At 42.8% G+C, this 22,194-nt stretch overlaps 2 protein-coding genes across 4 annotated transcripts in view; one reads left to right on the top strand and one right to left on the bottom strand.

The window, feature by feature from the left end:
• The window catches only part of dus4l (dihydrouridine synthase 4-like (S. cerevisiae)), a 56,729-nt gene extending 48,998 nt beyond the window's left edge, over positions 1–7,731 (bottom strand). For both annotated transcript variants that reach the window (XM_063072551.1, XM_063072550.1), the window contains exons 1-3: positions 7,472–7,731; positions 7,056–7,177; positions 3,630–3,747 (exon numbers count right to left, since the gene is read on the bottom strand). In XM_063072551.1, coding sequence (XP_062928621.1) covers positions 3,630–3,747; positions 7,056–7,177; positions 7,472–7,581 — 350 coding nt within the window. In that variant the 5' untranslated portion in view covers positions 7,582–7,731. The remainder of the gene's footprint in view (positions 1–3,629; positions 3,748–7,055; positions 7,178–7,471) is intronic.
• A 58-nt stretch (positions 7,732–7,789) lies between these two features.
• Positions 7,790–22,194, top strand: part of cog5 (component of oligomeric golgi complex 5) — a 115,521-nt gene continuing 101,116 nt past the window's right edge. Inside the window, exons 1-3 of one of the 2 annotated variants that reach the window (XM_063072546.1) lie at positions 7,846–7,927; positions 15,735–15,828; positions 18,857–18,996. Coding sequence is in view for 1 of the 2 variants with exons in the window: in XM_063072545.1 (XP_062928615.1) it covers positions 7,870–7,927; positions 18,857–18,996 (198 nt within the window). In the remaining variant the exon portion in view is untranslated. Of the gene's footprint in view, positions 7,928–15,734; positions 15,829–18,856; positions 18,997–22,194 lie in introns of both variants that reach the window. The other variant, XM_063072545.1, reaches the window with a different exon arrangement.

The raw sequence follows: 22,194 nt of genomic DNA, 5'->3' as shown, positions 1-22,194 counted from the left end.
GATGTGCTGGGTGCTTCCCGGCTACCGCTGTATTCTCCGCGAATCGGTATCTGTGCGCGGCCCGTTCGCTACTGCATTCGGTTTCGATTGTTATCCTTTCCTCTTCCAATTGCATCAGCTCTTCATCTATCAATTCTTGGTCACAGGATGCCAAAATCTCTTCAACATCATCTTCGTCAACTTCCACAAGCCAAACTCACTCTGTCCTTACTTCGTTCACCACGATGGAAATGCTTAATTATGTCTAGTTTTACGCTAAGTGTAACACCTTTACGGGCTCTTTTAAGCTTTCCCGATACCTTTAGAACTCGTCTTGCTAACAGCTGCTCACAGGCAACGTGTTTAAGCAATGCCAGCGAGAATGCTGTTCTGAATCCGGGGGAGAGCAGCTGCTCAGGGCGTGCGGCGCGCTGCTTTTTTATCGCGTGCTGCCTTTTTTCGTAACAGTGAAAACACTTTCTGTTAGCAAAAACAGGGAACTAATGTAGGTTTCGTAAAGCGAACATTCGAAAAGCGGGGGACACCTGTACTGCACACCAACACCACTGTGAAGTATGGTGGAAAGACCATCATGGTTAAGACCTGCTTTGCTGCCTCAGACAGCTTGTAGTTGTTGAAGGAACAATGAACTCAAAAACTGTATCAAGACATTTAACAGAATCTCAGTCACTGAAGCTTAATAGAAGTTGGATGATGCAACAAGACAATGATCCAAAACATAAGAGTAAATCAACAACAGAATGGTTTAAAAAGAAGAAAGTTCATGTTTTGGAATGACCAAGTCAGCGTCCAGAACTGAACACAGTTGAGATGCTGTGGCATGACCTGCAGATGGCTGTTCATGCAAGGCAGCTCAGAAATATTGATGAACTGAAATAATTTTGTGCGGAGTAAGGGTCTAAAATTCCACCTCAATGTTGTGCAAGTCTGATCAGCAGTTACAGGAAACGTTTGGTGGAGGTTATTGCCGCTAAAAGAGGCTCAATCGGTTATTAAATACAAGGGTTCACACTCTTTTTCTTGTCTGAACTGTGAATGATTAAACAACGTATTCAATAAAGACATGAAAAGTACAATTGTTTGTGTGTTATTAGTTTAGACAGCTTGCGTTTGTCTATTATTGTGACTTGGATGAAGATCAGACCACATTTCATGAGTAATTAATTGCGAAAACCAGCTAATTGCAAAGGGTTCACAAACCTTTTTGCAACTATATGCTCCAGATATAGCTGAGATTCTAATCTAATTGCTCCCATACAACAATGAGCAAAGAGCTGAATTACAAAGATGAAATGAGAATAACTGCCCTTGATATCATGATAGCATTTAATCGGATGTTGCATTAAGTAGTCCTGGTAAAACTGAAGCCAGTGAATATCAAGGGAAAAATACTTAAACAGTTGGAGTCATATTTTGCCAAAAGAAAGATGACTGGGTAAATTGAGAATGATTCACCTCCTAATATTCCAAAACCTTCATTTTCTAGTAGAGACAAGGCAGGAGTGTAAAAGAATACTATGCATTTACCTCATTGCTGGAGATATAACCAGGCTCAAGATCAAAAGCATACAAAATTGCAAATGTTACTCTGCTATTTAAAGGTAGGAGGCAGCAGAAAGGAAACTACAGACTTGTTAGCCTGACATCAGTGGTTGGGAAGTTGTTGAAATCGATTGTTAGGGATGAGATTATGGAGTACCTGGAGGCACATGACAGGATAGGCCAAAGCCAGCATGGTTTCCTGAAAGGAAAATCCTGCCTGACGAACCTACTGCAATTTTTTGAGGAAATTTCAAGCAGGGTAGACAAAGGAGAAGCAGTTGATGTGGTGTACTTGGATTTTCAGAAAGCCTTTGACAAGGTGCTGCACATGAGGCTGCTTAGCAAGATAAGAGCCTATGGAATTACAGGGAAGTTACTAGCATGGGTGGAGCATTGGCCAATCGGTAGAAAACAGAGAGTGGAAATAAAGGGATCCTATTCTGGCTGGCTGCCAGTTACCAGTGGAGTTCCACAGGGGTCGGTGTTGGGACAGCTGCTTATTAATTTGTATGTCAATGATTTGGACTATGGGATTAATGGATTTGTGGCTAAATTTGCCGATGATACAAAGATAGGTGGAGGAGCGGGTAGTGTTGAGGAAACAGAGAGCCTACAGAGACTTAGGTAGTTTAGGGGAATGGGCAAAGAAGTGGCAAATGAAATACAATGTTGGAAAGTGTATGGTCATGCACTTTGGTAGAAGAAATAAACCGGCAGACTATTATGTAGATGGGGAGAGAATTCAAAATGCAGAGATGCAAAGGGACTTGGGACTCCTTGTGCAGGATACCCTAAAGGTTAACCTCCAGGTTGAGTCGGTGGTGAAGAAGGCGAATGCAATGTTGGCATTCATTTGTAGAGGTATAGAATATAAGAGCAGGGATGTGATGTTGAGGCTCTATAAGGCACTCGTGAGACCACACTCGGGAGTATTGTGTGCAGTTTTGGGCTCCTTATTTTAGAAAGGATATACTGACATTGGAGAGGGTTCGGAGAAGATTCATGAAAATGATTCCAGTAATGAAAGGGTTACCGTATGAGGAATGTCTGGCAGCTCTTGGGCTGTATTTCCTGGAGTTCAGGAGAATGAGGGGGCCTCTCATAGAAACATTCCACATGTTAAAAGGCCTGAACGGATTAGATAGGGCAGTTATTTCCCATGGTAGGGGAGTATAGGACAAGCGGGCACGACTTCAGGATTGAAGGATGTCCATTTAGAATAGATGCGGAGAAATTACTTTAGTCAGAGGGTGGTAAATCTGTGGAACTTGTTGCCATGAGCGGCTGTGGAGGCCAAGTCATTGGGTGCATTTAAGGCAGAGGTTCTTGATTAGCCAGGGCATCGAAGGGTATGCGGAGAAGGCAGGGAAGCAGGGATGACTGGAAGAATTGGATCAACCCATGATTGAATGACGGAGCAGACTTGATGGGCCAAATGGCCTACTTCTGCTCCTGTATCTTATGGTCTTAAAATAAAGCAACTTGCTTGACTGTGATCCCACCATACACTCTGAACACCAATTTCCTCAATCATTAACACAAAAGCGAATGTATGTACCATCTACAAAATGCATTACAGTTACCTTGCCAGGCTATTCGAACAGCACCTCCCAAACCCACAACTCTATTAACCAGAGGATTATGACTACTGGCGCATATGACCCGGCATTTATTTTCTAAGTCACACACTACCCTGGCTCAGAAATATACCGCCATTCCTTCACCATTCTTAGTCTAAATCTTGGAACTCCTCAGGAGCAATGTTGACTACATTCTAAACAATGAATGAATAAAGAGCAGAGCGCAAAAATAATACTGGTCTTCATTGCATTGGGTCCAAAGTAGAAAAAGGAGCTTTGGTAAAACTATATCTGGATTTCCAGTCTCTGTATCAAAGAGATATTGCACTTTCCTTCAAATTGATTCAATGAAACAGAGAAAAATGGGAGCACTGATCTTGTGTCCTTTAAACCCATTCTTTCTCCCAAAACAACGAGCCTCCCAATTTCTCACATAATACAGCATTAGCCATTTTCTTACCCAATCATGAAAACATGACAAAATGATTAATCTTAAAATTAACTTACCTTTGCGGACAACCACAGTTCAAATCAACACCATCTACAAATGGGGAAACTATGCGAGCAGCATCAGCTAAATCTTGTGAAGAATTAGCAGCAAACTGTACAACCAGTGGCCGATCACCTGAGAAACAGAATGCAAGATTTGCTGTAGTAGAGCTCTCACCTTCAGTTGGTAACCTATACTGAAGAACTTCATCCTAGAATACAGTGAGTTTTATAAACACAAAGGACTTGTCATCAAAGAATTATAAATTACTAATATATCAAGTGTATTAACCAAACAGAATAAAATCATTTCTTGAAGAACTTGCTAATTAGATTTCTGAATATCAAGGGTTTTGCTAATTCAGGATACCATTGAGCAAAGATAGACTACAAATATTTGATTGCCATTCAGCAACATACTGATCCAGGGAGAGTGGAGCATCAAACCCGTGTCATATCTTGCTAGTTCTCCTGGTAAAAAGCACGAGGCAGATGTAAGATCTAACTAAATAATAGTTTTCAAAGCAAACCAAAGCATTGACTACTGGGTGCAAAGCATTGCAGGAAATATTGCTGGATGAAACAGAAAAATGCAGAACTCTTTGAATGTCTATCCTCTACACTAAATGTAAACATCTTCACCTGCGATAAATTACGCAAACCTATGTTCATAAATGTTATCAATGAAGTACCTTTCATATTGCAAACTGTGCACAGTCTAATCTGTGACAATTTGTCACAAGGAGAAAATTTAAATTTAGTTTTAATTTATTTATTTATTGACATAACAGCGTGGAATAGGCTCTTCCAGCCCTTCAAGTTGCGCCACCCAACAATCCCCAATTTAATCCCAGCCTAATCAAGGGACAGTTTACAATGACCAATTAATCTACCAATCAGTATGCCTTTCAAATATGGGAGGAAACGGCAGCACCCAGAGGAAACACGCAGTCACGGGGAGAACATACAAACTCCTTTGACAGGAATTGAACCCAGGTCACTGATACTGTAAACAATTGTGCTAACTGTGCCACCTATACCACCTTTCAGTTTATTCATAATATCCTACAGCCATCATTTTTAAGAAATTAAGAGTCACAGAGTAAAACAGCATTGAAACAGGCCCAACAGGTGTACTATCAACTACAATATACCCTCTGCTCATTATATTTGCCCATGTTTGGCCCTCTCCTTCATGTACTTATCCAAATGCCTCTTAAATGTTGCAATTGTATCCATCTTGAGCATTTCTTCTGGCAGCTTATTGCAGGTACTCACTATCCACTGTCTCAAGAAGCTGCCTCTCAAGTCACTTTTAAATCTCTCCCCTCGTGTCTTCTATCTATGCCATTTATTTTTGGACTCCCCAACCTTGGGGAAAAAAGATTATGAATATCCATTTTATCCATGCCCCTCATGATGTTATAAACTTCGATGACATCACCCCTCATTCTCATATACTCCCAAGAAATGAAGGTCCAGTGGAATTCATTGCCACAGACAGTTGTGGAGGCCAAGTCAGTGGGTATGTTTAAAATGGACATTGTGTAAATTCTTGATTAGCCAGGGTGTCAAAGGTTTCAGGGAAAAGGTAGGAAAATGGGGTTGTTTGGAATAATAAATCAGCAAAGACCAAATGCCCGAATGCTCTAATTGTGGACAACCTCTCCTTCTTACTCAGAGCCTGAAGTCCAGGTCATGTCCTAATAAATCTCTTGTGCATCCTCTCCAGGTTGACAATGCCTTTCCTACAACAGGGTGAACAAAATTCTATACAGCACTCCAGGTGCAGCCTCACCAACGATTAATATGGCTTTTACTCCTAAAATTGATGCCCTGACTGAAATCCAACAGACTAAATACCCTCTTTGCCAACTTATCTACTTGTGCAACTACTTTCAGTGAACTGTGCACTTGTACCTCTGGATAGAATAGCCTCTGTTGTATATAGGCAAAAGCAACAATCAATTTCCATAACATAATCCAACAAACAACAACTTAAAAGTTAATTCAATTTGGTGATGTCGGTTGAGCAATAGCCGTTAACTACACACCCCTTAGCTCTTCTTCAAACTATGGCACATGATGTATTCCATCTACGTCTACAGGCAGGGAGGGTTTCCATTTATATTTTACATCCAAAATATTGTTGTTGTTGTTCCTTTCCACATCTCGTGGTGCACTGGGCAGCAGCCATGACACTTCTCTAACATTTCCGTCTGTTTTTTTTTTACAAGGCTGAATTGCTAGCTCAACGCTCAACCTAGCATGAATGGAAAGTGTGCAAGAAGCAGGTCAGATTCAAACCCGAGACAACACGCCTCGAAGTCCAGTGCGGATGCCACTATTCCACCTGCCAGCATCCAAAATATGGCACCTCTGAAATTTATTTTCTCTGTAGAATGTCAACCAAGTCAACATTAAGCAATAAATTCCGAATGTGACCTAGTGGAACAGGGATCTCCAAGCATAAAAAGTGATAAATGGCACTATAAATGTCAATGTGTTTCTTTGCAGGACTTCCCATAGATCCAATCTTGCTGAGATTCCTACATTCCCTAGCATTTAAACAGGAGAATTGTCTCTCAAAATTTACACCAATGTAGGGTTCCAAATGTTAACAACAAAAATGATCTAAAAATTATTAATGTATTTAGCTATCTTTCAAAGTAATTTAATAATATTAATATTAAAATATTATTCCACATTTAAAGGTTTCTGATTGTCAGAGGTGCTGTTGAACAAGTGTGTTAGCTTTAACATGTGGCAAAGTTGGGGACAAAACCTTGCTAGCCATTAAAATTTCCAAGGATTTTTGAGAAGAATGACCATCTAAACATATCATTCATAGCCCTACTTATTCTTAGGGTTTTATCACTGGACAGCTGCAAGCTCTCCACTAATATTCTAGCCTCTGCAACAGAATAAGGCAAGTTCAAACAGGAATAACTACAGACATTGACTGGGCAGTGAGATCGTGTGATATCTGCAGTATAGAAAAACAAGGGAAAAAAATTGAAAATTGTGCCAAAATTAGTAGAACTCCAGAGAAAGAGGCTAAAAAAACAAGCTAGATGTAGAGATACGGAATGTTATGCTTTTGAAGTTACTGACTTTTAGATGACATTCAACTGGAGGTCCCGTATTTACCAAAAAAAGTACTACTTTTTAGAAGACAGTACAATTAACATCACCAAAACGATAATCTGTCCGAATCACATTGTTTGTAATTATTTGGCTTGCGCAAATTGACTTTTGATCCCACATTATATAACAGCAATTGAATTTCGTCTTACGATTTTTAAAACACATTGTAATTACCAAGGTCATAAACGATACTAAATCAATCCAAGCTTTAGAAGACAAGAACTATACTGAACAAGTACGTGTAATTTTATTTTTCTTATCTTGTGATATTACTGAAGCAATCAGAAATATGCATACCAAAATTTGTTGTGAACTCGCTGTCCCTCGCCTTGCCGGACTTCAGGAAAGCCGAAGCAATGATCATTGGTGTAAAGCACAGTTCACAATCATACCTTCTGACGAGAGAACGAAATGCCAGCCTAAGGGTTAAATGTGAAGAAGTGATCTTAAATATCTCATATCAATAACCAAAACGCATCGTCATAAAATGCGCACAAAATGCTGGAGGAACTCAGCAGGTCAGGCAGCATCCACGGAAAAGAATAAGCAGTTAACTATCCGGGCCGAGACCCAATTCTTTTCCATAGAAGGTGACTGACTTGCTGGGTTCCTCCAGCGTTTTGTGCGTGTTGCTTTGGATTTCCAGCATCTTTCTCGGGTTTTCGTCATTTAAAAAATCGCCTCAAAATTACTAGATCGTTGCCATCACTCACTTTGAGTATCGCACCATGGGAGCACAAATCTTTACAACGTGGCCAGGCTGAAACAAATCGACGAGGCATCTTCTTTGCAACGATTGAGAGGGTAAACAATCCCCGTTCATGGATATTCTTCACAACGTCGGCAGAGCAAAACCAGAACAGCTTGGGGAACGGTGTGTGGAGAACCTGACGCCACGATACCTTTCTTCAAGGATTGTCTCTTCAACCCGCTGGATCAACCACACGCGGCTTTACCCTCTGACCTCTGACCTCCAGTGGGTCATGTCGCGCCCGCGCCCGCCCTCTTCGTTGCCAGCTGCTTTGTGACGGCCAACGGCAGCGCGAGCCCTCGGCGCCGCGTCACGGGCCCGGCATGCTGAGCGCGAGCCCGGGTGGGCGTGTTCGCCAACATGGACGGAAATGGAGCCGCTCTGGGGCAAGACTCGGTGAAAGAGCTGCTTTTGGATGGTAAGGGGCTGGTGGTCGATCGGGATTGTGTTCATTTAAAGCCGCTAATGAAAGACAGTTGAGGGCAGCGAGAACTGTTTTAGCATATCTTATTTCTCCTGAAGTTCGCCTGATTTTCCATCCGTCATTGGAGAAAAATCAACTCTTGTGTTTTTGACTACTCATGATTTTATTTCCATTGATCTTGATGCTATGAATTAGAGCTGGTTGTGGAAATAAGTGTAAATAAATTGAATTTGGAGTTGCACATACGGTGTGCCATTTCTCTTTGCTGGAGTTGAGATGTCGAGACTACCTTTAACTATGAACATTTTAACATCTGTTAGACAACCAGCGCTGGCAGGTTCTGAATTGGAGAGAAATCCATCCTTAGAGCTGTCACTTGATCTTACAGCTATAGGGATAGTCTACCCAATGCAAAGCTAGGCAAATCTTTTAGAAAATGTAAGGTAAACATCAATAACAAAATGAAGCTATGCGTAGCAAAATGAACTCACATTTTAAAGTTTGATTATTTTAAGTTATTAACTAATCAAATCTGTAAAGCTGGTGGTGTTTCAATGATTTGTGCCTCTGAAGGAATTTTGTGTTTCATCTGGAATAGGGAGAATCAAAAGCTGAGATATTTGGAAATCCACAATATATATATAAACAGGAATTGTGGGAAAGACTCAGCAGATCAGACAGCATTCCTTAAAAGAAAAATAAGGATTAATCTTCCAGATTGAAGATCTTTTGTCAGAATTGGTAGAAACAAGTCAAGTTCGTTTTAAATTGAAAAAGAATTTGGGAAGGGACAGATTGGAGAAAATGAATATGCCCAATAGGATGAGGTGAAATTTACTCTGGGGTAAATTCTTGCTGAGTAACTTGATGATAAACAGATGAGGGAAGATAAAAAGAATACAAAAGAACATGTACAAACTGTGAAATGCAGAGATGTAGGAAATGCCCAGCAAGTCAGAAAAGCAGCCTAGTATTAGTAAGTATAAATGCAAACTACGTGAGTTTTCCTGCAACTATATCCAAACACATGCATTTCAGACAGTAGCAAGCATTTAAGGTGAGAGGGGTAACTTCAAAGATATGTCGGGAAAAGTTTTTACAGAGTGGTGGGTACCTGGAAATGAGCTGCTAGGGATGGTGGTGGAAGCAAATACTATAGAGGTATTTAAGAGCTGAATGTGTGGAAAATGTAGGGATATTAAAAAATAAATTACGATAATATATATTTTAAAAATTATATTAAGTAGTTTAAAATAAGAGGGGGAAAATAATGAGGTAGTGTTCATGGATTCATTGTCCATTCAGAAATCTGATGACTGAGGGAAAGAACCTGTTACTGAAACATTGAGTATGTGTCTTCTGTCTCTTGTACCACTACCTTGATGCTAGTAATGATAAGAGGCCATATCGCGAGTGATGGGGGTCCTTAATGAGGGATGCTGCTTTTTCGATGCATCGCCTTTTGAAGGTGTCCTGGATGGTGCGGAGGATAGTGTCCATGATGGAACTGGTTGAGTTTGCAACTTTCTGCAGCTTTTTCTAATGTTGTGCAATGGCCACTCCATACCAGATGGTGATACAACCAATTTGAATGTTGTCCACAGTAGATGTAGAAATTTGGTCGTACCAAGTCATCTCAAACTCCTTTCCACTGCTGATCCCTTGATGAGGACTGATGTGTGTACCCTTCACTGATTTCAAGGTTGTTGTTCTCACAAAACTCTCTGATCTTTCTCTCTCTTGTATGGCTCCTCATCACCATTTCAAATTCTGCCAACAATTGTTGGGTCATCGGCAAATTTATAGATGGTGTTTGAGCTGTGCCTAGCCACACAGTTGTAGGTGTAGAGAAGTGGAGCGGTGGGCTAAGCATGCATCCTTGAGATGCGCCAATGTTGATTGTCAGCAAGGGAGAGATATTATTTCCAATATGCACTGACTGTGATATCCCAGTGAGGAAGTCAAGGAATCAAGTTGCAGAGGGAGGTATAGAGGACCAGGTTTTGGAGCTTGTTGATTAGAACCGAGGGTATGATTGTGTTGAATGCTGAGCTATAGTCAATAAGCAGCAGCCTGATGTATGTATTACTATTATCCAGGTAATCCTAGACCGAATGGAGAGCCAGTGAGATTGCATCTGCTTTAGATGTATTGCAGCAGATTCAGGTCCTTGCTTAGACAAGAGTTGGTTCTAGCCATGACCAACCTCTCAAAGTACCTCATCGCAGTAGATGTGAGTGCCTCTGGACGATAGTCATTGAGATGGCTCACCCTGCTCTTCTTAGGCACTGGTATGATAGTTACCCTTTTGAAATAGGTGGGAATCTCCGACAGCAGCAGTGAGAGATTGAAGATGTCTTTGAACACTTCCACCTGTTGGATGGCACAGATTTTCAGTGCCCTACCAGGTAAATCATCAGGGCCTAATGCCTTGAGATGGTTCACCTTCTTTAAAGATGTTCTGATGTTGACCTCTGTTGTAGCATGGATGAAATTACTGGAGAGACAGAGTCACTGGTAGATACAAAGCAGCTTCTTTATTTGACACAACAAGATACAGCAGACATCTTACGGACGGAGACGCTTTCCGCAGAAAGGTCTGCTAGCTCAATGTGGGCTCGATATTTATATGCTAAACACAAAGGCAATCGCTGCTTAAAAAGTTATAGACAATGCTTCCTATTGAAGCTACATACAAAATATCACACCATCCTTCCGACACCAACATGTCTGGGTTGGTATCCACAGCCTTTCGGAATGTAAGTTAAGTCTATGGTACATTTATTTGGCATTTCCCGTGCTAACATAGAAGACAATTAATATTTATAATGTATGGATAATACTGTCTTTGAAACTACAGCATCAAGTCAAACTACGGCGCCCGAGGCATCTGGTATTCACACCTTTTAGGAAGCCCATTGTGGTGGACTCAATCCACAGCCCTTTGTCAAACAGTTAAAATAGAAGTTGGGTGGCCAAAAAGTGTAAACAAATCATCTACCCAAAAAAATTCACTCTAACAGTCCCTCCTCTTGGCCTTCCTGGACAAAAATTAAATTTGTATCAGGAAAGGCCAACCTAGGAGGATCTGATCAAATAGGGCAGCAAAAATGCCCTGTCTCAAAATTCCCCCCAATTTTATGTACCTCGATATCTATTCTAGCATTACCTATTCGTTACCTACCAAATGTTAAGCAGAGAGGCTGTTCCAAGTCTTTAGTAATGCAGTTCCTTTCATGTTCCTGCAGGCTGACTGCATCTTAATCACATTCCTTTGTCTTCAGCCCTTTATCCTCTGGTCGCTGAAACTCTCCTTCCAGGATCACCGACAGGCTCTCTCATCAATGTACAGGAAGGGGTTGGGGTGGCCTCTATGTAAATGTCTGCAAGGACCTCTCTCCCTGGTGGCACCCCCTTCCGAACTGTTCCGTTGATCACTGGCTCAACTGCTGAAAAGGGCCAAGCTCCCCAGACTCGGGGTGACTGCTTTCAGATGCTGTGTGCAGTCTGAAATGCCTTCGAAGTGGTGGAACTTGCCATCTCTGCTTTAGCTCAAAAATCCCTCCCCGTCTATTTCCCAAATAATTTCTATACTATGCTATAAAATTAATCATCTACCTTCAGCAACCAGCCTTCTTTATAGAGTACCATCATCATCACACTTTAGCAGGCTATTCATGGTTTTCCAACACGTTCTCAGTGTCTTCTGCCATGCTGTCAGCGTTTTCTGCCCTTGCATTTTCTCCGGGTATGTTTTCATCAGCTGTGGTCAGGTCTGGCATGGCCGGCTGGTGTTCCTCTCTTAGGTTCTCTGTAATTACATGGTTACTCTGTACACTTGGTTCCCCACTCTGTCTGTGGGAGCAACAAGAGAGTGAGTTGTATGCTTTAACCTGAGTCCAGTGTTTCCACTGGCTGCCTCGCCGAGTCTATACGCAGACACACGTATCATGGTTAAGAGTACCGTCTGTGGTCCTATCCACCTGGGGGCAAACCCCGGCCTTTCTGGCAGCACCCTCACAATAACATGGTCGCCGGGCTGTGGAAGAACTATCCCCTTTCCCTCTGGCTCTTTCTGATCAGTGATTCCCTGTTGTTGTTTCGCTCAGTTCTTTAATACCTTAAGTTGGTTACAAAGGTCATTCACATATTGGGTCATTCTATCCCTGTAAGCCCCAGGCTCCCCGCAACCCGTAATTACCCCATAAGGGAGTCACATTGCTCACCCCATCAATAATTCTTAGGGGCTGAGACCCAAAGTGCAGTTTGGGGTTGCGCGCAATCTCATCAAGATTCCTGGTAATACATCCACCCATGTCTTTCCTGTCTCAGCTATAGCTTTGGCTAATGCATTCTTGATTGTTCGCTTCATCCTTTCTACCATCCCTGAACTGGGGGTGGTAGGGTACATGGAACCGTTGTCAAATCCCTAGTAGTTGGCACACTTCCTTTATCACTTGCCCCGTGAAATGTGCTCCCTGATCTGAAGCCACCTGAACTGGGGTTCCCCACCTTGGGAGGATTTCCTGAACTAGGATCCATGCAGCGGTGCAGGAGATGCAGTCCCTTGTTGGGAAAGCCTCTACCCACCGAGTGAAGTAATCCATGATTACTAGACAGTAACATTTCCCCCTGCTTTTTGGCAGGGACCCTGTGAAGTCTATCTGGATGTTTTCCCAGGGTCCCCTCGGCCAAGGCTGATTTGCCAGCTGTAGCTTTCTGCCCTTACTAGGGTTATGCTGGGCACAAATGATACAACGGTGGCAGAATTTCTCAACATCCCCGCCCATCGCTGGCCACCACCAGTCCTGCCAGAGGGTTGTGATCATGCTCTGCCTTCCCTGATACATTGCTCCATGATATAACTTTAGTAGTATCTGTCTAATACAGGGTGGGGCCACCGTGACTCTTTCCTCCCCGTCTATGTCTAGCATCCATCTGATCCCTCCTTTGCTCCTTTTCTCCTCCATTTTTCCTTCTCTTCTGCCTCTACCTCTTCATATAATTTTACTAAGCTGGCTTCTGTCATTTCCTCTGCACACTTGCAATTTTAATTGCCTCTTGTTCCCCTGCTTCCTTATTTGCAGTAATGTCTGCCCTCGGAGGAACTAGGAAAACTTTATGTTCTGGAGTGGCCACAGTCTCCCTGGTGTTTTTGTTCCTTCCCTATACCCTGAACAGCGGTCAGTGTGTCAGTTTGTGTAGAGTCCTGCTTAGGTGGTTTATACAGACCCTCCTCTATTTTAACTGGGTCTATCTCTACCTGCTCACAATCTTGCTTGTCTCTAGCCCACACAGCTAGGTACGGGTGACAAGGTAACCCATAGACACCATCCTGGCTCCAGTCTCTAATGATCGGGGCAGCTGCGCCTATGCTCGGCAGGTTGTGTATTCTGTTGGTTGTATGCGTTCGCTGCCCCTGACTCGTCTATATTATTTCTGCCTTTCCTGAATCTGTAACAGCTCCTGCTTCCCTTAGGATGTCTATTCCAAGGATCGTGCCCTCATTGTTTGGACATACCCAGAAATACACTGGAAGCTGCACTCCCCCGATTTCTAGTATCTGCGATTCACTTCTTTTTGCTTTTACTGTTTTCCCACCTATACCCCTGATATAACTGGCCTGTCCGGTTGTTGGTAAGGGTGAGTCTGTTATCGATACCGATGCCCATGTCCACTAACATATCGCATTGCCGTCCCCTTAACAATGCCATTGTGTACATCTGTGAATCACCAGTGCTGCCAGTGGAGCCCGCTGCCACATCTTTTTCTGCTTTAAGAGGCACCGTTATTAACTCTTTTATCTGATCAACAGTCAGACTGGTTGCTGATGGGGTGAGTGACTGGGTGTCTGCTGTGACTTTCGCCTGGGTTTTCCCCCTGCCTTTTGGACACTGTCTCCAACCATGTCCTGATAGGCCACAGCTGTAGCATATCAACTCCTTCACTGCCTTATACGTGGTATGGTAGTCCTTTGCTGGGTGCCCTGGCTGCTGGCAAGCAAAACAAACTTTCCGGGACATCACAGCAGCTGCATCTACTATACCCACTTTACAATTTCTCTTGCCTTTTCTTTGGTCTGTCTCACTGGCCCACAAAACTATCGCAGAGTAGGTGGACCCTACCGTTATACCTAAATCTAAAACTTCCTGGTGGGCTGAGCTCAAGCCTTCCTTCAGCATTTTTAGGAAGACTGGGTCGTCCCTCCCTGGATTTCCCAACCTGGAATACTCCTCATATGCTCGATATTTATGCTCTGCATAATCCATGGCTGTCTCATCAGTTTTTTGAATCACTGCCATTATCGTTCCCCAGCTACTCTCACCTCCCCCCAGCCACGGCCTCACTTCCCCTTTAAAAGAGCGATATCTTTCTTCATTACTGGCGCTCCCGGTAGTTGTCCATGTACCATCCCGCATCCCCTGGGCCATTCTGTCCCACATATTCCTTGGGCACTTGGCCTTCACTAACAGATGTATATCTTTAGGGTGCATCTGGTGAATTTCAACCATTTCTTCGAGTTTGCACCAGAACGCTGAATTCCCATAGGCAACTTTAAGTGAGGGCAACTCGGACAAAAGGCTCTGTTTCTTCCCGGGGCTTGTGAGTAGTCATAATCAAGGTCAAGGGCTGGCTCGGATCATCAGGGTTCTGAACCTGACGTTGCCAGACCTCAATAGGTGCCATTCCAGTTGATCTCTCTGGGTAAAACCTCCCCCTGAGATAGCTCCATACTAATTCCCACACCACGCAAAATATCATAGACGGGTAGCAGTTAAACAGTACAAACTTAAACTGCAGAGTACGTATTCCACAATCTGCCACTTTTGAGTACCTGAACCCATGATGCCCGCTGTATTCTCTTGTGTCACACTTGCAAACACATCACTAAAATACAGCTTCCCGAACGAGTATTCAGGTTTCCCCTGCCATCCGAAGGTAGAGCGTTCCCTTGAAAAGGTTCGTAAGCCGGAATATCGTAAAGCGAAGAAGCAATTACCATTTATTTATATGGGAAAATTTTGTGAGCGTTCACAGACCCAAAAATAACCTACCAAATCATGCCAAATAACACATAAAACCTAAAATAACAGTAACATATAGTAAAAGCAGGAATGATATGATAAATACACGGCCTATATAAAGTAGAAATACTTTTCCACAATCACTGCCTGAACTGTTCTCCATAGCGAAAATCTCACGCAAGTGCTCTCGGCAAAAACACGGCGCAAGCGCTCTCCAGTAACCTTTAAACTGTGAAGCTGCCAAATCATACCAAATAACACGTAAAAATACACAGCCTTTATAAAGTAGAAATAATGCATGTACAGTGTAGTATCACTTACCGGAATCGGGAAGACAGCACCGAGCACACTGATGATGGTGTGTTAGGCTGAGTTGTTGGAGGTTGGGGTGGTGCAGTGGCCCCCACCCTCCGGGCAGCGAATCAATACCAATCAGCGAAGCATGCAAGGGTACAGCGGTAGCCGGGAGGCACTCAGCACATCTTTAAAGAAAAAAGCCGAAATAAACATGCTAATTAATTAGGTGCCTCCCGGCACGTAATTGTCGGCCCAGATCAGAGGCGATTGCCGATTGCATCGCCTCTGATCTGGGCTGACAATTACGTGCCGGGCGGCACCTAATTAATTAGCATGTTTAGTTTGGTTTTTTTCTTAGAGATGTGCTGAGTGCCTCCCGGCTACCGCTGCATTCTCCGCGAATCAATATCTGTCCGCGGCCTGGGGTTTGGAGTTGTGGGACACTGGAGTGTCATCTCATCATCGTCTGTTTCCATTAGGGCAGGCAGGTTATCTTCTTCTGTCTCTTCCTGCCATGATGTCGAAGGTCGAGGTTCATCGTCTGATGTGGAAGGCTTGAAAAACGACAGTACGGTATGCTTGACTGCTGAGCCTCACGCATTTTTCTATCATACAGTTCTTTGTAACTACTCATTCGGTTTCGATTGTTATCCTTTCCTCTTCCAATTGCATCAGCTCTTCATCTATCAGTTCTTGGTCATGGGATGCCAAAACCTCTTCAACATCATCTTCGTCAACTTCCACAAGCCAAACTCACTTTGTCCTTACTTCGTTCACCATGATCGAAACGCTTAATTATGTCTAGTTTTACGCTAAATGTAACACCTTTACAAGCTCTTTTAGGCTTACAACTCATCTTGCAAATGGCTGCTCACAGGCACGTGTTTAAGCAATGCCAGCGAGAATGCTGTTTCGAATCCGGGGGAGAGCAGCTGCTCAGGGCGTGCACTGATATTTTTTTTCGCGCGCTGCCTTTTTTCGTAACAGTGAAAACACCTTCTGTTAGTGAAAACAGGGAACTAATGTAGGTCTTTTGTAACAGTGAGGTTTTGTAAAGTGAACGTTCGAAAAGCGGGGGACACCTGTACACGCTTCTACTCTGGCGTTTCGAACCGTACCATTGGTTACCACCTTTTGCAACTGGTGGTCCAAGTCTCACCAAGTTAACCAAGTTAACATGCAAAGATTCCTCACGTACATAAACACACATGCACACGCACACACTACTTTTATATCTACCAGTTCAGTTCTCCACGTTCGTGATACCTCATGTTCCCGTGTGTCCACCGACCGAACAGATCCAAGTGTGAGTGTTATTTTAGAAAAATACTCACCAATTTAAGACTGTTAGGAACGCTGGCCACACGACGGGTCATGAAGGTATCCCACTTCTGATACCAAATGTTGTAGCATGGATGAAATTACCGGAGAGACAGAGTCACTGGTAGATAGAAAGCAGCTTCTTTATGCGACACAAGGTACAGCAGGCATTTTATGGAAGGAGACGCTTTCCGCAGAAAGGTCTGCTAGCTCAATGTGGGCTTGATATTTATATGCTAAACACAAAGGCAATCGCTACTTAAAAAGTTATAGACAGTGCTTCCTATTGAAGCTACATACAAAATATCACACCATCCTTTCCTTCCGACGCCAACGTCTGAGTTGGTATCCACAGCCTTTAGGAATGTAAGTTATGTCTATGGTACATTTATTTGGCATTTCCCATGCTAACATAGAAGACAATTAATATTTATAATGATAGATAATACTGTCTTCAAAACTACAGCATCAAATCAAACTACGGCGCCCGAGGCATCTGGTATTCACACCTTTTAGGAAGGCCATTGTGGTGGACTCAATCCACAGTCCTTTGTCAACCAGTTAAAATAGAAGTCTGGTGGCCAAAGTCATTTAAGTGTAAACAAATCATCACCCAAAGAAATTCACTCTATAACAGCCTCCGAAACAGAGATCACAGGGTCACCAGACCCTGCAGGGATTCATACAGGTCTGGTTTTATTCTCCATTTCAAAGTGTGCAAAAAAAAACATTGAGCTCATCTGGGATTGAAGCATCACAGCCATTCATGATGTTAGGTTTCGCTTTGTAGGTAATAATGGCCTACAACCCCTGCCAGAGCTGATGTGCATCCGATTCCATCTCTAACCTCAACTGGAATTGTTTCATTGCTCTTAAAATAGCCTACCCTAGGTCGTACCTGGACTTCTTGTATTGTTCAGGATCACCAGTATGAGTATGTTCTCGAAGACCCGCACTCATCCACACTGGTCTTAATTAAGTCGATGACAACTGCAGTATATTCACTCAGATTTGAAGATTAATCCTGGAATATTGTCCAGTCCGACTCAGAGCAGTCCTATAATTGCTCCTCTGCCCCTCTTGACCATATCTTCTTGGTCTTAACCACTGGTTCTGCGGTCTTTATTCTGTGCCTTATACACTGGGAGTAGGAGTACAGCCAAGTGATCAGACTTTTCAGTGTATGGGTGTGTGGAATGGTACAGTAAGTGTTCTCTATGGTGGTGTAACAGTGGTCAAGTGTGTTGGCTCCTCTAGTTCCACTGGTGATATGCTGGTGATGGTTGTTCCGAGATTTCAAGCTGACCTGGTTTAACACTCCATGATGATAGGAAAAGCATCAGAGTGTACTGCTTCATGCCAACTGATTACAGTGCTCAGCTGCTCCAGTGCCTGCTGACGTTGGCTTGAGGTGGCATGTACACCGCTACCAGGATGATGGCGGAAAACTCCCTTGGCATATTAAAAAGAACATTTGACCACTATATAAGACAGAGCTGCCAAAATTGTGCAGCATAATGTTAATCTTAAGGCATACTCTTCTACCTTTAAAAGTCAGCTGTCGTGTTTTTGCAGTGAATGGTGTCGCCATCGAGTTGCACACTGTATCAGAAATGACAGGGGGCAGCCTGTTTCCATAAAGCAAAGTACACAGCAGTCCCTGATGTACCTCTAGAACAGCAATCTTGCTGTGAGGTCTTCAGTTTTATGTTCTAGAGACTGTATATGCACCAGCAAGATAGTTGGGAGTGGAGGACAAAGGCCTTCATGTTTCAATCGTGCTTGCAGACCAGCTCGGCCTCCATATTTCCATTTTCTTAAGGTGGAACTGAAGTCGCAACCCAAGCGTGCAGTCCAATTTTGAGTATCGATAGAGTTTTGTAAACGTCTTAAAATGATGCTTCTTACTGAAGTACCCATAACTGTGACTGGGTTTCAGCTTTAGTGGTCCTTAACGGGGATATTTGATGAATCCCATCCGAGCGGCACTTAGAATCACCACATATTGGTGCCATGATATTACTGACTTGGAGCAGGCTCAAGGGACCAAAAAACTATTCCTCTTACTTTAGATTATTGTCTTCTTTCTTTTTTAAAAATAAACAAAACTACCTAATTGATTACAGAGTGAATAATTGTGTATTTTATAGAAGTATTATTTTTCCCAGCAAGGAAGGGTGTGGTGAAATAGATGGAGGAAGGTGGGTTTGTTCTAATGATATCAGTGGACTTCTATTTTATTGGCAATGAAAGAAAACAGTGCTTCAACTTTTCATTTTAGAATGCTATGCAGACTTTTTGAAAGAAGAATTTGATGTCAAGACATACACAGCTCAATCAATTCATCAAGCGGTGATTGTTGAACAGTTGGCAAAACTTTCTCAAGGAATCAGTCAACTAGATAAAGAGCTTCATGTGCAGGTACAAGCTTTTCTGTTATTCTCTAGATGTAAGATATGAGAAACAACAAATGTGCTTCTAAGTTATCCTAACATAATATACTGAAATAGTTCTCTCAACTAACATTATGTCCAACCTAACATTGATCACTTTTGTAACAGTGGTAGCTATTCAGATTTAGTATCACCAGCATGCTGGTCAGAGGATGCAAATGAAGAGCCATTGTCACAGCCATCCATGTCACTGGAGTACACCGAGCTTCATTATGTATTTATGTTACTTTATAACATGCTTGGATAAAAGTTATGCTTACTGTTGTATCCATTTACTTCAGTTCAGAAGTCAAGAAGCTACTTATGAAATAGCATAGGGAAATTCACAGGAATAGTATTTTGAACAGCATGTGATTGTATATCATTTCACAGACACAGAGGTTCCATTTATTAGGAAATTATTGTAGTTTTAATCATGCTAATTGTTCGTTTTGAAAAAAGGAAAGCCCTTGACTTCCTCAGCAGGAGACCGCAGTCAGCACTGACTGGGAATAACATCTCTGCGCTGGTAGATAACACAGGTGAACTTCAAGGATGCATATTTGGCCCACAGCTCTGTTCTGTCTATGCCCATGACTGGGAGTAGGCACAAGTCAAATGGCCAGTGACACCACTATTGTTGGCAGAATCTCAGATGGCAATGAGGTAGAATACAGAGTGAGATAGATTGGCTGTTTGAGTGCTATTGCAGCAACAACCTTGTGCTCAATGTCAGTAAGACTAAGGAATTGATTTGGATTTCAAGAAGGGGAGAACATACACCACTCCTCATTGAGAGTTCAGTAGAGGAACGAGTGAATAACTTCAAGTTCCTGGGCATCAACAGCTCAGAGAACATAAAGTAAATAGTTGGAGTAGTATCTGACCAATCAAGTCTGCTCTGCTATTCCATCATGGCTGATTTTGTTATCCCTCTCAACCCCATTCTCCCCGTAACCTTTGACACACTTACTAATCAAGAACCTACCAACCCCTTCTTAAAAATGGCCAATGACTTGCCCTCCACAGCTGTCCGTGGCAATGAATTCCATAGATTCACCACCCTCTGGCTGAAGAAATTCCTCCTCTTCTGTTCTAAAGTGATGTCCCTCTATTCTGAGCCCTCTGGTCCTAGACTCTCCCACTATAGGAATCATCCTCTCCATATCCACTCTAGGCTTTTTAATATTTGATAGGTTTCAATGAGATCCACCCTTCTTTTTTTTAAACTCCAGCCTGTACAGGCCCAGAACCATCAAATGTTCCTCATATGTTAACTGTTTTATTTCGAGGATACTTCTCGTGAACCTCCTTTGAACTGTCTCCAATGCCAGCATGCCTTTTCTTAGATAAGGGGCCCAAAACTGCTCACCATATTCCAAGTGTGGTCTGACCAATGCTTTTATAAAGCCTAAGCTTTATAAATATACTAGTCTTTGCTTTTATATTCTGGTCGTTTTGAAATGAATGCTTACATTGTATTTACCTTCCTTACCACAGACACAGCTTGCAAGTTAACCTTTAGGGAATCTTGCATAAGGACTCCCAAGTCCCTTTGCACCTCTCATTTCTGAATTTGCTCCCTGTTTAGAAAATAGTCCATGCCTTTATTCCTTCTACCAAAGTGTATGATCATACACTTCTCCACATTGTATTCCATCTGGTACTTTGTACATTCTGGTAATCCAAGTCCTTCTGCAGTCTCCCTGCTCCTCCACCTATTTTTGTACCTTTGTATTGTCTGCAAACAAGGCCACAAAATGCATTCAAGCTGTTGACATATAATGTGAAAAGAAGTGGTCCCAACTCTGACCCCTGTGGAACACCGCTAGTCACTGGAATCTAACCAGAAAAGGCTTCCTTTATTCCAACACTTTGCCTTCTGCCAGTCACCCAATCTTCTATCCATTCTAGTAGTTTTCCTGTCATGCAATGGGCTCTTATCTTGTTAAGCACCCTCAGGTGTGGCACCTTATCAAATGCCTTCTGAAAATCCAAATAAACAACATCCACTGATTCTCCTTTGTCTAACCTGCCTGATATTTCCTCAAAGAATTCTAACAGATTTGTCAGGCAAGATTCCCCCTTAAGGAAACCATGTTGACTTTGGCCTATTTTATCATGTGCCTCCATTCTTAACCTCATTCTTAATCCTCCAGAGGATCTATCATGGGCCCAGCATTTCGATATAATTATGAAGAAAGCATATTCATGGCTTTAGGAGATTGAGGATATTTGGTATGTCATCCTAGACTAGTAAACTTCTACAGATGTACATGGAGTGTATTCTAGCTGGTGGCATTACTGCTTGGCCTGGAGGCTTCAATGCACAAGATTGAAAGATGCTGCAGAGGGTTGTGGACTCAACCAACTCCATCATTAAAGTCACAAACAAAAGAAAATCTGCAGATGCTGGAAATCTGAGTAACACACACAAAATGCTTGGGCAGGACTGGCGAAGGGGTTTTGGCCCAAAACATTGACTGTACTCTTTTTCTGGATGCTGTCTGGCCTGCTGAGTTCCTCCAGAATTTTGTGTGTGTTGCTCCATCATTAAAGTGGTATCCATCATTAATAAAGTCTGTCCCGAGCCTTGTGGCCCATCAAGCCGGTGCTTATGCCGGTTTCTGTGGCGTGAAGCGACTGTGAGTAGGAGACTGTCCCCCCCCGCCCCGGATAGGACGCCAGTCTATCGCGAGGTTAACTCCCAGCATTTGTCGGTACCCATTTTTCAGCTAGGTGGACTGGAACAGTAGGCGGTTAAGTGTCTTGATCAAAGGCACAACACGCTGCCTTGGCTGAGACTCGAACCCGCGAGCTTCAGATCGTGAGCCCAATGCCCTAACCTCTTGGTCACGCACCACACGATCCATCATTAAGGGCCGTCACCATTTGGGCATGGCCACCTCTGATTACCACCGTCAGGGAGGAGCCTGAAGATTTAGGAACAGCATCTTCCCCTTTGCCATCGTATTTCTGAATGGCCCATGAGCACTACCTTAAAGTTCCTCTTTTGGGCTATTTGTTTATTTTATTTCTTATTGTAATTTAGAGTAACTTTTGAAAATATTTTGCACTGTAATGTTGCCACAAAGCAAGTTTCATGACCTACTGTAAGTCAGTGATAATAATCCAAATTTCAGTTGAGCAGGGATTAGTTTAGTTGGGTATTTGATTGCTAATTTGT

This window comes from Mobula hypostoma, chromosome 20, assembly GCF_963921235.1.
Source record: "Mobula hypostoma chromosome 20, sMobHyp1.1, whole genome shotgun sequence".
NCBI lineage: Eukaryota > Metazoa > Chordata > Chondrichthyes > Myliobatiformes > Myliobatidae > Mobula > Mobula hypostoma.
Note: the sequence above shows the minus strand (reverse complement) of the source record. Positions and strands in the feature narration are given on the sequence as shown.